Source organism: Mesoplodon bidens (assembly GCF_964165515.1).
Source record: "Mesoplodon bidens genome assembly, chromosome: 19".
In the NCBI taxonomy this organism is placed as follows: domain Eukaryota; kingdom Metazoa; phylum Chordata; class Mammalia; order Artiodactyla; family Ziphiidae; genus Mesoplodon; species Mesoplodon bidens.
The window spans coordinates 21429033-21444352 of record NC_138179.1 but is presented as its reverse complement, the minus strand read 5'-3'; the positions used below and the strand labels follow the sequence as shown (position 1 = coordinate 21444352).

General features: G+C 50.4%; 1 protein-coding gene across 2 annotated transcripts; it reads right to left on the bottom strand.

Moving 5' to 3' along the window:
• Window positions 1-85: 85 nt before the first annotated feature.
• EIF5A (eukaryotic translation initiation factor 5A) lies at window positions 86-4936 on the bottom strand. Of its 2 annotated transcripts, none has more exons than XM_081220567.1 (6): window positions 4734-4936; window positions 2675-2860; window positions 1415-1519; window positions 1076-1207; window positions 908-981; window positions 86-744 (listed from the first exon to the last, which is right to left on the bottom strand). In XM_081220567.1, the coding sequence occupies exons 2-5, from the start codon at window positions 2837-2839 to the stop codon at window positions 919-921; spliced, it is 465 nt and encodes a 154-aa protein (XP_081076693.1). In that variant the 5' UTR covers window positions 2840-2860; window positions 4734-4936; the 3' UTR covers window positions 86-744; window positions 908-918. The 2 variants fall into 2 exon arrangements, with proteins under 2 accessions (XP_081076693.1, XP_081076694.1); XM_081220568.1 differs by lacking the exon at window positions 4734-4936 and adding an exon at window positions 4416-4500.
• Window positions 4937-15320: the final 10384 nt, after the last annotated feature.

The window sequence follows — 15320 nt, the reverse complement described above, 5'->3', positions numbered from 1 at the left end:
ACCTATACTCTTATTTCTGATTTCCAAATTGACATTCTAGTCAGCAAATACCGATTTAATTCGAAGCAGCAGCTGAGTTGGGGGCTTCATATTAAACTTGTAGTTTTATTCAGGTTTGATTTTTAACAAATGTGTCGGGGAGAGAGCCCGCAGGAAAGGGTGAAGCCCATGGGGGCAGGGCCCTCCCAGATGCCTGAGGAGGGGGCAGGTCCCCTCCCCTCTCCTCCTCTTCCCTTCCCATCTAAAGGGATTTGGGGAGAGACATAGGCAGGGGAGGGGGCTGGTCCCCAGTCTGTGGGGGTGGTGCTTGGGAAAAAGGGCTATTGGGGAATAAGGGACCAGACCAGGGATGAGTGGGGGAAGGGCACAAGGAACATTTGCCAGAATCCACAGCTTTCTGATTCCAGATTGAATTAAAAAAAAAAAAAATCCAAAAAAAAAAAAAAAAATCCAAAACAAACCTAAACCACAAGCAGCACCCACCCGGTCTCCCCCACCAGGGCTGTAGTGCGAGGGGAGAAGAGGAGGGCAGCTTCACCAAGGCCATGGTTCACTCACTCCTGGCCAAGGGAGCAGGGTGAAGGGCAGGGGCTCCCCGACAGATTGAGGGTGTAGGGGAAACCAAAATAAAATGTCAAATAAATCGTGTAGGAGGAGTCCAGCCAAGGGCCGGGCCAGAGCTGGGCCAGGCTGGGGGAGGGGGCCTCTGCAGGCTGGAGGATCACTGTTGCCACCACAGCCACCCTGGGTAGAAGAGAGAAACCAGGTGAGACAGGATAAAACCTTCAAAGGGAAAAAGGGTGAGGGGAACAAGCACCACAGTCAATTAAGACCAAAGTAGCTCTTCCATGGAGATAACAAAGTGAGTGAACGGGGCTGGGCTCGGGAGGGGTGTCACCACACTCACCTGGGAGCCAGTTATTTTGCCATGGCCTTGATTGCAACAGCTGCCTCCTCTGTCATGGCAGACAGCACCGTGATCTGGGGGAGCATGGGGGATAGTCAAGTCTGAGCTCAGAGAAAGCAGCACAAAGAACAGGGCTGGGCATAAAAGAAAGAGGGGGGGGCACCATACCAGTATCTCTTCTCCACAGTCGTACTTCTGCTCAATCTCCTTGCCAAGATCTCCCTCAGGCAGACGGAGGTCCTCTCGCACCTCCCCGCTGTCTTGGAGCAGTGATAGATACCCATCCTGGATGCCAATCAGCTGGGGGCAGACAGGGGAAGGAAGCTGAAGGTAGGCCCAAGCAGCCTGAGGATAAAGGATCTGATGGGCAAACTAGGGTGGGAATCTGCTAATACCAAATACCCTCTCCTCCTGCCAATCTCCCTTCTCTCAGCACAAGGTCTTCTGGCCAGTCTCTATTTTCCTCCCACAAACCACTAACCCATCTACATCCAGACATCTACATACCTGGAAATCGTTCCTTTTGATGTTGGGGACATCCATATTATGAGTTGACGGGCAGATATCTTCATATTTCTTCCCAGTAAAGATGTCAATACCAACCAGATGGACCTGTATGCATGCATCACATCAAAGAGAAACCCAACCAAACTCTAGGATGGAGGAGATAAAGGCTCAAGTTATCCCTGGCTAGTGAGGGAAGTCAGACTAGGTTGTCAGGACAAAGATTAGAGGAGTTGGAATTGAACCAATCAACTCAAGAAAGAAACACTAAAGCCTCTAAGAAGGGCCTGGGGCCAAAAGCCCGCCGCCTGGACTGGAGTTGGCAGCACAGGACAGGCTCGGGGCAACCACCTCGGGCTACCACAGCAGTGACGAGAGCCCAGGGTCCCAGGGGACAGGAGGAGTCCCGGTGAAAGTCTGCAAGAAGCTCTTTGGACAGCATAAACGGCTGAGAACTTGGAAAATAAGGAAGGTAGAAGGGAAAGAGCTGAGAAGACAGGAAGGAATGAGAAAGAGGAGAGCCGAACGGAGAAAGAGGACCTGGGGGGAGAACAGAAAGAACGATGCATTTAGGAAATAAGGAAACCAGAAAGAACAGGGAATGATCTAGACATCCGGGGGTAACTTAGGATGTGCCAAGTCAACAGAAGACAGAAAAACTGCTTTGGGAACAAAACCACAAGAAATCCAACAAGGGTGAATCAGGGTGAACTTCTGAGAAAAAAGAAAAAGTAAAGTTACAAGGAGGGATATAAGAAAAATGTTAGGACCTAAGGAAGCAAGGAGGCCCCAGGAGAGAAGGCAGGTAGAGACACTCTGATGCTGCATCAGAGATCCAAGGGGAGAGCTGGCACTGGAGAGTGGGGCAGCAATTTGGAAAATCAGAGGTGTACATTGGAGCCCCTCCGAGGGATGTTAGGATTGGAGAAATCCTGGGCAAAGTGATGAAAACAAAGAGAACCTACAAAGACTCAAATGGACAAATAGAAAAAGTGACGGAGCAGCTGAAGAGCCAGAGCATAAAGGACCACGAAGAGAAGTTGGAGACACACAAAGATGGAGAAAGGGGGGATTCCAAGGATGACAGGGCACAGAAGGCTAACCAAGGAGGAAGCTGAAGGCTGGTGTAGTAGTTGAAAAAGGTGTCCAGGGCTGAGTGCTGAACACAAGGAACTGGATGGTAATAAAAGAGCTAAAGAAGATAGGGGGCTAGCATTGATGACAGCTGGTGGGGAAGACAAGATATGGAAATGAACTTCTAACCTTGGCATGGCCGTGCTTGCCAGTCTTGGAGGTTGACATCTCCACAATCTTACATGGCCGGCCTTTGAGCACCACAAAGCCATTCTTACGTAATGCTGAGCACTGCATCGGGAAGGTGGCTGAGGCCCCTGCATCTCCTGTCTCGAAGTCCAAATCATCTGCCATTTTAAGAGGCTTCGATTCCAACTAGAATCAAGAAGAGAACTAGGGTCAGTAAGGATAGAATTAACAGGGTCTCCAATTTATCCCACTCTACTCTAGAAACACTGCTTCATTTTTTCCCCAGCACTTTATTCCATTACCCACGTAAAATAAAGTTCCTAGATTAAATACTGATTGGAATCAAAAATACTATGTGTGTGGCGGTGGGAGATAAGCAGGATTCCCCACCCCAAATGAAAGCTAAAGGGGTGGCCCGGGACAGAAAAAGCTCCAGGAAGTCAGGATGTCAAATCTCTGAGATGGGCAAAGGCCTAATTCCTGGTAGGGGGAGGACTCAGGTGTTGCTTGCCACTGAAAACCAACCACCCCTCTTCCCCACACATAACCAGGGCTATAATTAGGTGAGCAGCTATGAGCCAGCAAAAGGGCGGGGCTAATGTGGGGGGGAGGGGTGGAGACCGGAGGACAGGGAGCCCCACCCGTCTCTGTTACACCCCCCCACCCTATCCACACACGAGCCAGTCACTGGTACAGGAAACCACAAGGCCTCTTTGGGGGATTCCCGCCTCTCCAGCATGCATTTGCAGACGCAGCCGAGGGGGAAAAAGTAAAGTTGTTTTCTAACTGATCTCCCTGCCAAACACCTCTGCTTTCCCAAAGGGAACCCAGGAACCCAGCCTCTCCTCAAGGGCCCTCCCACTTTTCCCAGGATGCACCGGTCCTGTCGGCTTTTCAGGCCGGGCCTGTACAGTCAGTAGAAAGTGGGAGAGTGGGGAGTGGTGAATGACGATAAAATGAAAGCAAAAAGGCTGGTAGTAGTTAGTGAGTAGTGTAAATTATACTAGGCTAGCAGAGTTAAGGACCCTAAAACCAGGCACTCCCAAATCAGACACAACGAGAAAGACAGTGACAAGGTGAAGAGCACCTATCAAAGCGGGCAACCCATCTGCCCGGGACTTTAAAGCGCTGTCGGGACGACCGATAGGAGTTGGGCTCCCGTCCAATCGCCCTCGGTTTCCCACTTTCTCTGGCATCCCAGCACGGACAAATGCCACTTACACCTGGCTGGCCGCCTCACTTCACAGGAGGATTGGGGGGGAAAGAAAGCTCCAGGGGCCCATGAGGTGGGGGAGCGCTAACATATGCCCACAGCGGGCTTACGGAGGTGATCAAGATCCGGGCCTCGGGCTTCTCCCGCTCCTCAAAATTCCAAACTCCCTTAGGCGCCCGCGAGGACCACCTCTCTCCGCGCTGGGGGTTGCCGGCTCCCGCCCACCATGTGGCCGCCCGGGGCTTCCGGTGGCCGGGACCTGGGGGGAGGGGTCCCCGCGCTGCCATGCGGCCCCCGTCCACGTTCGGCCATGCGGCCTCCGACCCCAAGAGCAGCCTCTCATAGGGGGCACTTCCGGTACTGCGGCCACCCCCTCCTCAAAGGCCGCGCCAGGCCGGAGCCACGCAGCCTCCCCTCCCCCCCGCCGGCCGCCAACCCCCCCTCCACATGCCCTCTCACCGAATAGCCCCCTCCCCCACCTCACGTGGTCGCGCGGCGCCCGGTTCTCAACGTCCCAGGTACCCTTACCCCGGCGGGCCGATCTTGCCCCCGGCCCTCGCCCCAGCTTGGCCGCCCGGCGGCCTTTCCCGCGTGGCGGCCTCGCTGCTCGCCGTCCCCCGCCCTGCGTCGCTCCAACGTCACCGGGCCAGCCCCAACCGTCACCCCGCGCGCCAACCGGGTCGCGCGCCCGAGCCCCTCCGCACCTCGCGCCGCTCGCAGACCGAATCTCGTGCGGCGGCGGCGGCCGCCGATCCCCTCTGCCCCCTCCCCGACCCTCGCGCAGTTGCATCTCTACTCCCAGGCCCAAGCCAAGGTTCCGCGCACGCGCGCCCTGCCCGCTCTCACCTCGCGCGAATGCACTGACTCGACCCCGTTCACTCGCGGCGAGCCCAACCGCTGCCTCAGAGCCCGCTGCCGCCGCCGCCGCCGCCTCTACCGCCGCCGCCGCTGCTGCACACGGGTCTTAGTACGCAGGCGCCGACTCCCCACTGACCAACCAAGCAGCCCTGTGACAGCCGCGCAAGCGTGCTATCTATCTCCTCCGCCCTCCACCCCCGCACTGCGCAAGCGCACAGATTCTCCCGGCTCTCCACCCTCCCTCCCACCTACCCATCCAATGACGCGCATCCGTGACCCCGCCCCTCACAATTCCTGAGTTCGTCCCACCAGTAGGCAACGCGCAGGCGCATCCGGTTTTTTAATCCCTTCAACCTCCTCTCCCATCCCCGTGTTAGAGCACCAGCCCTACCGGACGGTTCTTGCGCCTGCGCAATAAGGAGCCCTGCACTCCACACCCTCTGAAGGAAACGCCTCGGCCTCAAGGCGCATGCGTGTTGGGAGTCCTGACCTCCCCTTCCACTTCAGACGTCGTCTGTACGCCAGGCGTTGAAAAGACCACGCCACTGTACTGCTGGTGTCGTCTAGAACGCATGCGCCTTAGGAAACGCCCCACCTCGACTTTAGCTGGGCTTAAGACTCACACGTTTCAGAAAACTTGCACTGTGGGGTGGGTCCTTGGTCTCAAAACCCATTTCCCCGCTTCCCCCTTCCCCTGGTTCCACACATGCGCGAGAGAGCTCTTTACGCTCCACTCTTCCCAGCGCGCTAGTGTGGTCGGGTTACCACCCATCTCAGCTTCACTTCTCTGAACTGTGCGACTCTGCTCTGCCATAGAGTTTCATCCAGAAAGATAGAGCGGTCCTATCCCAGCCACCATCTTGTTTAAACCCTCGGTCCATATTGGTCTCTATGGCTTCCATAGAGGCCATTCTACTTCTGAATCATAAAGAGATTTACATGGCATTTCTCTTCCCCCCCCCACTGTTCTCTACGGTATCCAAAACAGTTGTCTACGAGCACCCTTAGAAAAAATTCTCTATAAAGAGGGGTGCTGTATCAAATTACACTGACATTTTCTAAATCATGGGAAGTGACCAATGAAACCAGAAACAAACTATCTCTCGGAATGAATTTCCCTGGCCCTCGTTCTAGGGAAGAAAGGCGCTGCTTTTCCTGAAAGTTTGTAGTCTTCTTCCTCTAGTTCCTAGGTTTTCAGCACTACCTTCATAGCTACCTTGTTTGCTTCAGTAAGCTAGGTTGACAACAGTATTGTGGAACAAGACAAGCAGCTAAATAGCTGGACTTGGAATCCAAAATCCTAAATCTGGTTCTTGTTTAAGATGTGACATGATGGATGTGAACTGCAAACACTAGCTTGAATTAATACATTTACGTAGCACATTATACTATCACCCCCAGCTCCTCCCACTCAATCTTCTGAAGTTTCTGCCATTTCCTTTGGGGAAAACCAGCTTCCTGGGTGCATTGTTTGAAAGTCCAATTCATGCTCTTCTCAAAGATGTCCAAATGACCCAACAATTCCACTCCTAAGTATATACCCACACCCCAAAATTAAAAACAGGTACTCAAATCCTTGCACGCAAATGTTTAGAGAGCGCTACTCATACTAGTCAAAAGGTGGAAACAACCCAAATATCCATCAACAGATGAATGAATAAACAATTGTGGTGTACGCATGTAATGGAGTATTAATCACACAAAGGAATGAAGTATAAATGCATACCACAACTAGATGAACTTTGAAAACATTATGATAGGTGAAAGAAGCCAAACAAAAATAGGTCACATACTCTATGATTCCATTGATATGAGATATCCAGAATAGGTAAATCCATAGAAAAAAAAAAGCAGGCTGGTGGTCACCAGGTGCTGAAAGGGAGGGGAATGGGAAGTAACCACTTAATGGTCATGGGGTTTTATTTTAGAGTGATGAAATGTTTTGGAATTAGAGGTGGTGGTTGCACAACATGTGAATGTACTAAATACCACTGAATTGTTTATTTAAACTGTTTAGTTTTATGTTATGTGAATTTCACCCTCAATTTAAAAACCCTTGGACCTCCCTGGTGGCGCAGTGGTTAAGAATCTGCCTGCCAACGCAGGGGACATGGGTTCGAGCCCTGGTCTGGGAAGATCCCACATGCCGCAGAGCAACTAAGCCCGTGTGCCACAACTACTGAGCTTGCGCTCTAGAGCTCACGAGCCACAACTACTGAGCATGCGTGCCACAACTACTGAAGCCCGCACGCCTAGAGCCCGTGCTCCGCAACAAGAGAAGCCACTGCAATGAGAAGCCCGTGCACTGCGACGAGGAGTAGTCCCCGCTCGCCGCAACTAGAGAAAGCCCGTGTGCAGCAACAAAGACCCAACGCAGCCAAATAAATAGGTGAATAAATAAATAAATTAGAAAAAATTTTTAATTAAAAAAAATAAAAAATGAAAACTCTTGTACACGAATGTTCAAAGCAGCATTATTCATAATAGCCAAAAAGTAGAAACTACTCAAATGTCCATCAACTGATGAAAGGATAAATAAAATATAGTATATCCTTACAATGGAATATTATTCAACAATAAAAAGGATTGAAGTACTGGGTACATGCTACAACATGGATGAACCATGAAATATATGTTAAATAAAAGTCAGTCACAAAAGACCACATACGGTATTGTGTAATTCCATTTACATGAAATGTCCAGAATAGGCAAATCCATAGAGACAGAAAGTAGAGAGTAGTTGCCTAGTGCTTAGGGGTTAGGGAGAAATGAAGACATGGAGAGGGACTGCTAATGACTATGGGGGAAGGGGCAAAGGGTGTCTTTTAGGATGATGAAAATGTTCTAAAATTGGTTGGAGTGATGGTTGCCCTCTTCAGATATTAAAAAACATTGAATTGGGGCTTCCCTGGTGGCGCAGTGGTTAAGAGTCCGCCTGCCGATGCAGGGGATACGGGTTCGTGCTCCGGTCCAGGAAGATCCCACATGCCGCGGAGCGGCTGGGCCCGTGCGCCATGGCCGCTGAGCCTGCGCTTCCGGAGCCTGTGCTCTGCAACGGGAGAGGCCACAACAGGCCCACGTACCGCTAAAAACAAACAAACAAACAAACAAGAAAACATTGAATTGTACACTTTAAATAATTAAATTGTTAGTATGTGAATTACATCTTAATAAAGCTGTTACTTTAAAAATGTGTTGTTGGGAATTCCCTGGCGGTCCAGGAGTTAGGGCTCTGCGCTTTCACTGTGGAGGGTGTGGGTTTGATTCCTGGTGGAGGGAGGAACTAAGCTCCCACATGCCGCGTGGCTCGGCCAAAACAAAACAAAGTTAAAAAAAAGTCAAACAGACGAAGTGAAGCTTGAGGATGAGCAACTGGGTAACGCTTAGGTGTGGGTGAGGGGGCGGGACATTCTTGGACCCGCTCTTACAGCACTCAGCTGCTGGGATCAGAGGAGAAACCTTGACCTCATTCATTCAGTCATCCATTCATTCAGTTCATATTTACTGAGTCCATTAAGTGCCAGATACTTGGGATACAAGGGTGGTGAGATTAGCACTATGGTCCCTGCCCCACAGTTGGGAGGAGGAGATTATCAGATAATAAACAAATGTATATAACATTAGCCCGTGTGCTCAGACCCAGTACCTGTCTACCACCAGTGACAGATGGGTTTATGAACGGCAGCTGGTATGAGAGAAGGAGGAGAAGCCCTGAGAAAATGCCTGAGGGATCTTCCGTGATTTTGACCTTGCTTCTGTGGAAGTTAAGAAAAAGAGGGTGGAGATGGAGAAGAATGAGACTGGAGTGGTTCTGGGCCTGGAGGAAAGGCCCAGGAGTTCTCCTCACCCCCCATTCCCAGAAGCCTTGCAGAACCCAGGTGCTAGGGAGAGAAGCCAGAAAGTTTCTTAGAAACTGGACCAAGCAAGTAGGGAATAGGTCTGAGGATGGAACAGGGACCCAGCTCACAGAGGAAGGAAACTCAATGAGCCCATCACAAATGACTCTAGAGCATTAGATCATTCGTTTGCTCAGTCATTCACTCTCCAGGTAGAAACTGAGGCTCGCTCTGGGCCAAGCCCTGTGGTCAGACTGCAGAGGTAGCCAGGGGACTTCCCTGGTGGCACAGTGGCTAAGACTCCGTGCCCCCAATGCAGGGGGCCCAGGTTCAATCCCTGGTCAGGGAACTAGATCCCACATGCATGCCACAACTAAGAGTTGCCTTCCGCAACTAAGACCCGGCGCAACCAAATAAATAAATTTTTTTTTTAAAAGGTAGCCAGGCAACTGCAGAGCAGAGCCATGCGGCTGACGGCAGGGCACATGGGGGCTGAGTGAGCACCCAGAGGGGCCAAACCCAGCCTGGAAGCCTGGCAGTTCTTTTGGCAGGGAGACACCCGAGCTGAGGAACCTGGAGAAAGATCGGCCCTCAACAGGGTGAGGGAGGGTCTGGGAACTCGGTGGGCAAGGGATAAAGCAAAATTAGCTGGGTATCAACCCTTCTTGGCTGGTCTAGACCCATGAAAAGAACACCTCAAAGGGGAATTCCCTGGCGGTGCAGTGGTTAGGAATCTGCACTCCCACTGCAGGAGCCCTGGGTTCAATCCCTGGTCGGGAACGCAAGCCGAGAGGCCAAAAAAACCGAAAAGAATATCTCAAGGTATAAGAGAGGAACTGAAAGGCAGATGGCCTCTGTGTTGAGAGAAGAAAGACCAAGGGGCAGGTTAGGGCCTCAATCCTCAAACAGGGCTACCCTTGCTGCATCCTGGGTCCAGGGCCCATGCACCGGCCCACAGTCACTTGGTCACTCCAAATCCCATTCCTGCCACCCCTCTCTCCACCTGGCCACTTCTCGTGTGCCTTTCAGCACTGAGGTCTGGCTTCACCTCCAGCCCATGCCATCCTGACACTCCCAGGCTAACTTGAATGGCATCTTCTCTGCTCATGGCCCCTGTGCTCACTCCTACCTATCACCTGTCCTACAGACAATATGTCTGTCTCCCTCTCCAGACGCTGAGCTCCATGTGAGCGGGGTAGTCCCCACATCCACCACAGAGCCTGACACGTGGCTAGCTCTGAATGTTTATAGAATGAATAAATGAATGAATGAATGAGGAGGGGCAGCAATCTGAGCCCGAGAGAAACTGCCAGATGCTCATCGGGAATCAAGAAGAAAGAGGGTTTTAAGACTAGTGAGGGGACTTCCCTGATGGTTCAGTAGTTAAGACTTCCACTGCACAGGGCGGCAGATCTGCCGGGAGAAGGTGGGTGAGAAGTTCTGTGAGAAGATAATCAACACTGTAGAGGTGATTAACTGGCATGAGTACACGCCCAAGATGCCCTTGCAGTCGGAGGTGGACACCGTGCTTGACACAGGCTTGCAGGACGTGCAGCCCTACCTCTACAAGATCTCCTTCCAAATCACTGACACCCTGGGCTCCTCCGTCACCAACACCATGCGCAGGCTCATCAAAGACACCCTGGCCCTCTAGGCCTCACTGGGGCCTTGGGCACTCCTTGATGGCTTGTGGACCTTGGCTTCTGGGAATCGTACTGTTAGGCCCTTGGGGCTCTGAAACCCACTCTGGGTCCTTGATGAGACTTGGAAGGGCCACCCCTGGCTTCCTGTTGTGTGGTTGCCAGTCTCTGGTCATCCTCGTTACCTTCACTGACAGTCAAATCCAGCCTACACTGTCGCTCCACATCCCTGGTGGGGGTCCCTTTCCTACACTGTACAGAGGAGCCATCACTAGGATGGAAAATAAAGTTAAGAATGTGGAAGAAAAAAAAAAAAGACTTCCACTGCAGGGGGCATGCATTCAATCCCTGGTGGGGGAACTAAGATCCTGCATGCCATGTGGCATGGGAAAAAAAGACCAGTGAGGTGTGGCAGGTGGGTGAAATGGGTGAAGGGGGTCAAAGGTACAAACTTCCAATTATAAAGTAAAAAGTCCTGAGGATGTAATGTACAGCATGGTGACTATACCTAATTACACTGTATTATTGTATACTTGAAAGTTGCTAAGAGTAGAGCTTCAAAGTTCTCATCACAGGAAGAAGAAAAAATTGTAACAATGTGTGGTGATGGATGTTCACTAGATATAGTGTGATAAGGATGTTAACTAGATAGAGTGTGATAATCATTTTGCAATCTATACATATATCAAATCACTATGTTGCACATCTGAAACAAATATAATATTATATGTCAATTATATCTCAAAAACAAAATCAAAAACAGTGAGATGTGAGTTGAAGTTAGAGATTAAAGAGTCTACTCAGGGCACACATCAGAGCCACCTTGTCCTGACCTGCCAGGAAACAGGCCCAAGACATGCATGCCCTTCTCTCTCCTGTGTTCACCTCTCCTCCTCTTTATGATCCTCGGTTCAGCTTAAAATAACTGACTCTTCTTGGTACTGGTGCCCCCAATTTGTTCTTTGAAGGAAAAGGGGACTGGGCAACTCAGAGATGAGTGGGACTCACGAACTCCTAGTTTCACAAAGAGGAAACCAGCTTTAGAGATGGAACTTGGACAAGAAAGAGGATTCCCCGCCTTGCGATGCAGGGGACATGGGTTGGATCCTTGGTTGGGGAAGTAAGATCTCACATGCAGAGACACAACTAAGCCCTCGCGCCAGAACTACTGAGCTCGCACACCTCAACTGGAGCCCGCGTGCCGCAAACTACAGAGCCCACGTGCTCTGGAACCCGCGTGCCACAGCTAGAGAAGAGAAAACCTGCACGCCACAACTAGAGAGAAGCCCACTTGCCACAATGAAAGATCCGGCATGCCTCAATGAATATCCTGCGTGCCTCAACTAAGACCCGATGCAGTCTAAATTAATTAATTAATTAGTTAGTTAGTTAATTAAATTTAATTTAAGAAAGAAAGAGAGGGGATTTCCCCTGCTTGAGGCCCATCTCCTGCCTGTTTAGAGAGGAGGGAGTCTCCCCTCCTGCCAACCCTGAAGAGGAAGTTCCTCAAGTCTGCCCTGCAGTTCATCTGCGTAGCCCATCTTAGGGGCTGCTTGGACTCCCCAGACTGAGCTGTAATGTCAGAGTTTAATCCGACCAAACTACCCTCACTGTCTTCTGCAGCCTGCCAGGGAGGACTAAATCCTCATCAAAGGGGTTAGTCCTCTGGGAAGAGTCAATTCCACTGAAAAGAACCCAGTAAAGCACTTTAGACATCATCCAGGCGCCTCTGGATTCAGGACAGGATTTTTGTCTGGATTCAAGGCCTGCCGGATTTAGGTTCCAACCTCCCCATCCCAGCTATTCCTCGCCAGAGCCTCTGCAGGTCTCCTGCACCTCCCAGCACAGTCATGCTCTTCCCCCTCCTGGGCCACTCACATTGTGTAGCTTTTGAAACCGAGCAGGACCCTGTGGGGCTCCTGAGCATGGAAGCCTTTCTGTCCCCTGTTTCTTGTTTGTAGGGAACAGACTCTAGCCGCCATGACCTTCCCTGGGTTCCAAAGGGCAGATTCAAACAGTTGCTACTCGGGAAGGGAGAGGATGCAGACAGAGACAAGGGAGAAGCAGCCAAGAAACCACCTGAGGCAACATTAAAGGAACCAGAGAAGTTGATCAGGATTAGGAAAGCAGGGACTTCCCTGGTCCAGTGGTTAAGACTCCTGCAGAGGGCGCAGGTTCAATCCCTGGTCAGGGAACTAAGATCCCGCATGCCAGGGCAAAAAAAAAAAAAAAAATTAGGAGACCACCTGAGACAAGATTAAAGGAGTGCAGGCCCTGCACACACTCTAATCTTATCAGCAACCCTACACTCGAACCATTGCTATAAAAACTCCTCACCAATTCCTCATGGGTTGGGACACATAATTCTGAGAGGCATGAGCCCGCTGTGTCCCCCTTTGCCTGGCAAAGCAATAAGGCTATTCTTTTCTACTTCACCCAAAACTCTGTCTCCAAGATTCAATTCAGTACCCGTGTACAGAGACCAAGTTCTCAGCACCACTTTGGCCCAGTCACTTAGCCTCTCTGGGACTATCTCCTCATCTGTGACAAGAGAGAGCTCAACACTTACTTCATAGGGAGCTCAGCCTGACCTAGGGCTGTAAATCCCATCTGCGTGGGGCTCCACCCTCCACTTTCCCCTGAGCCACAGACTCATCCCTCAAACCGCCTGCCTGAGCGCTCTTCTTGGATGTTTCAAACAAGCCCCAAACCAAGCCCCTGACTATGTTCCTCTTCTAGGGTTTCTCGTGGAAATAAATAGCATCAGCATCTGCCCACGTTCAAGCTAAAAACCTAGATTCCGTGATTCCTTTTCTCTCACCGCCACATCCAGTCCACCACCAAGCCCTGCAGACACTGCTTCCAAAATGTACTTCAAACTCGTCCATTCCTCTCCATCCTCACTCATCCGCAGCCCCATCACCTCTGCCTCCCTCCAGTTTGTTTTCTCCAGAGCAGCCAAGTAATATTTTTAAAACGTAAGTCAAGTAGGGGAGGCTGTGCGTGCACAGGTGCAGAGGGTATACGAGAAATCTCTGTATCATCCACTTAATTTTGCTGTGAACCTAAAACTGCTTTAAAAAATAAAGTTTTGGGGCCTCCCTGGTGGCGCAGTGGTTGAGAGTCCGCCTGCCGATGCAGGGGATACGGGTTCGTGCCCCGGTCTGGGAGGATCCCATATGCCGCGGAGCGGCTGGGCCCGTGAGCCATGGCCGCTGGGCCTGCGCATCCGGAGCCTGTGCTCCGCAACGGGAGAGGCCGCAACAGTGAGAGGCCCGCATACCGCAAAAAGAAAAAATAAAAAAAATAAATAAAGTTTTGGGAATTCCCTGGTGGTCCAGGGGTTAGGACTCAGTGGTTTCACTGCCGAGGGCACAGGTTGGACCCCTGGTCAGGGAACTAAGATCCCGCAAGCCATGCAGTGTGGCCAGAAAAATTTGTTTTAATTAAAAAAAATAAAGTTTATTAAAAAATAATAAATTAGACCATAACACTCATTCCCCCTTTTAAAACCCTTGAAAGGGGACTTCCCTGGTGGCGCAGTGGTTAAGAACCTGCCTGCCAGTGCAGGGGCAGGGGCTCGAGCCCTGGTCCGGGAAGATCCCACATGCCACGGAGCAACTAAGCCCGTGCGCCACAACTACCAAGCCTGCACTCTAGAGCCCATGAGCCACAACTACTGAACCTGTGTGCTGCCACTACTGAAGCCTGCATGCCTAGAGCCTATGCTCTGATACAAGAGAAGCCACTGCAATGAGAAGCCCACGCACCCCAACGAAGACCCAACGCAGCCAAATAAATTAATTAATTAATTTTAAATTTTAAATAGATAAATAAAAATAAAACCCTTCAAAGACTTCCCATCACTCTTAGGATAAAATCCAGGTTCCAAAGCGTTGGCTAATCTGGCCCTGCCTATCTCATCCTCCACCTTGTTCACTAAACATTTTCCTCTGATAGACTCATGTCTTTTCTGTGTCAGAGCCTTTGCATTAATTTTTTTTTTTCATGTGCCTGGAACTCTCTTCCCTAATCCCAACATTTGGTTGTCTTCTTCTCATCCTTCAGGTCACAGCATAAACTGTGACACACCTCCTAGCAGTGTCTTCCTGATGGCCTAATTCTAGATTATCCCCTTACAGCCTCCTACTCTTCATCACATCAATCTGTGCATTTCCTTCATGGCTTTGATTACATCTGTTATTGACGTATTTCATCACCTCATTTACTAGACTGTAAGTGGTGTGAGGGCAGGGAGTGTCTTATTCACCACTGAATAAGTGTCTTCCCAGCACCTTTTATAGCACCTTTGCGCACAGAAAGTGCTCACTAAATGCTTGTTGAAGAAATAAATGAACAGGCATATTTTATTGTAAATCACCTGAACTATTTTTATTTGTTTATGTATTTATTTATTTATTGGCTGTGCCACCTGGCTTATGAGATCTTAGTTCCTTGACCAGGGATCAAACCCAGTCTCTCCGCAGTGAAAGTCTAGAGTCCTAAGTACTGGACCGCCAGGGAATTCCCCACCTGAAATATTTTTAGAAGACACACGGAGTTGCTAAGGAGCACTGTGGTGATTATTCCATCCACCCTGCCTTCCCCACCACATGGTCAGAGGAAGGTACTCAATAAATGTCAGTGAAGTTAATTCAAACAGGGAATCCCTGGAACTTTGAGAACAGATTTAGTATCATGGAATTTGAGGTTAAAAGAGAGGGTTGTGTAACAGTGCTGTCTGCTAGAACTTTCTGTGATGACAGATCTGTACTGAGAAAAAAAAAAGCATTTTAGAAAGATCCTTCTGGCTTTCTTCTTTCATTCAGTCAACTCTTTACTGGCCACTTACCAGATGCCAGGTACAGTTTTAGATGCTTAGAATACAGCAGTGAAGAAGACAGCCAAGAACCCAAGCTTATATACATTAAAAACAAGAAAATAGGGCTTCCCTGGTGGCGCAGTGGTTGAGAGTCCGCCTGCCGATTCAGGGGACACAGGTTCATGCCCCGGTTCCAGAGGATCCCACGTGTCGCGGAGCGGCTGGGCCCGTGAGCCATGGCCACTGAGCCTGCGCATCTGGAGCCTGTGCTCCGCAA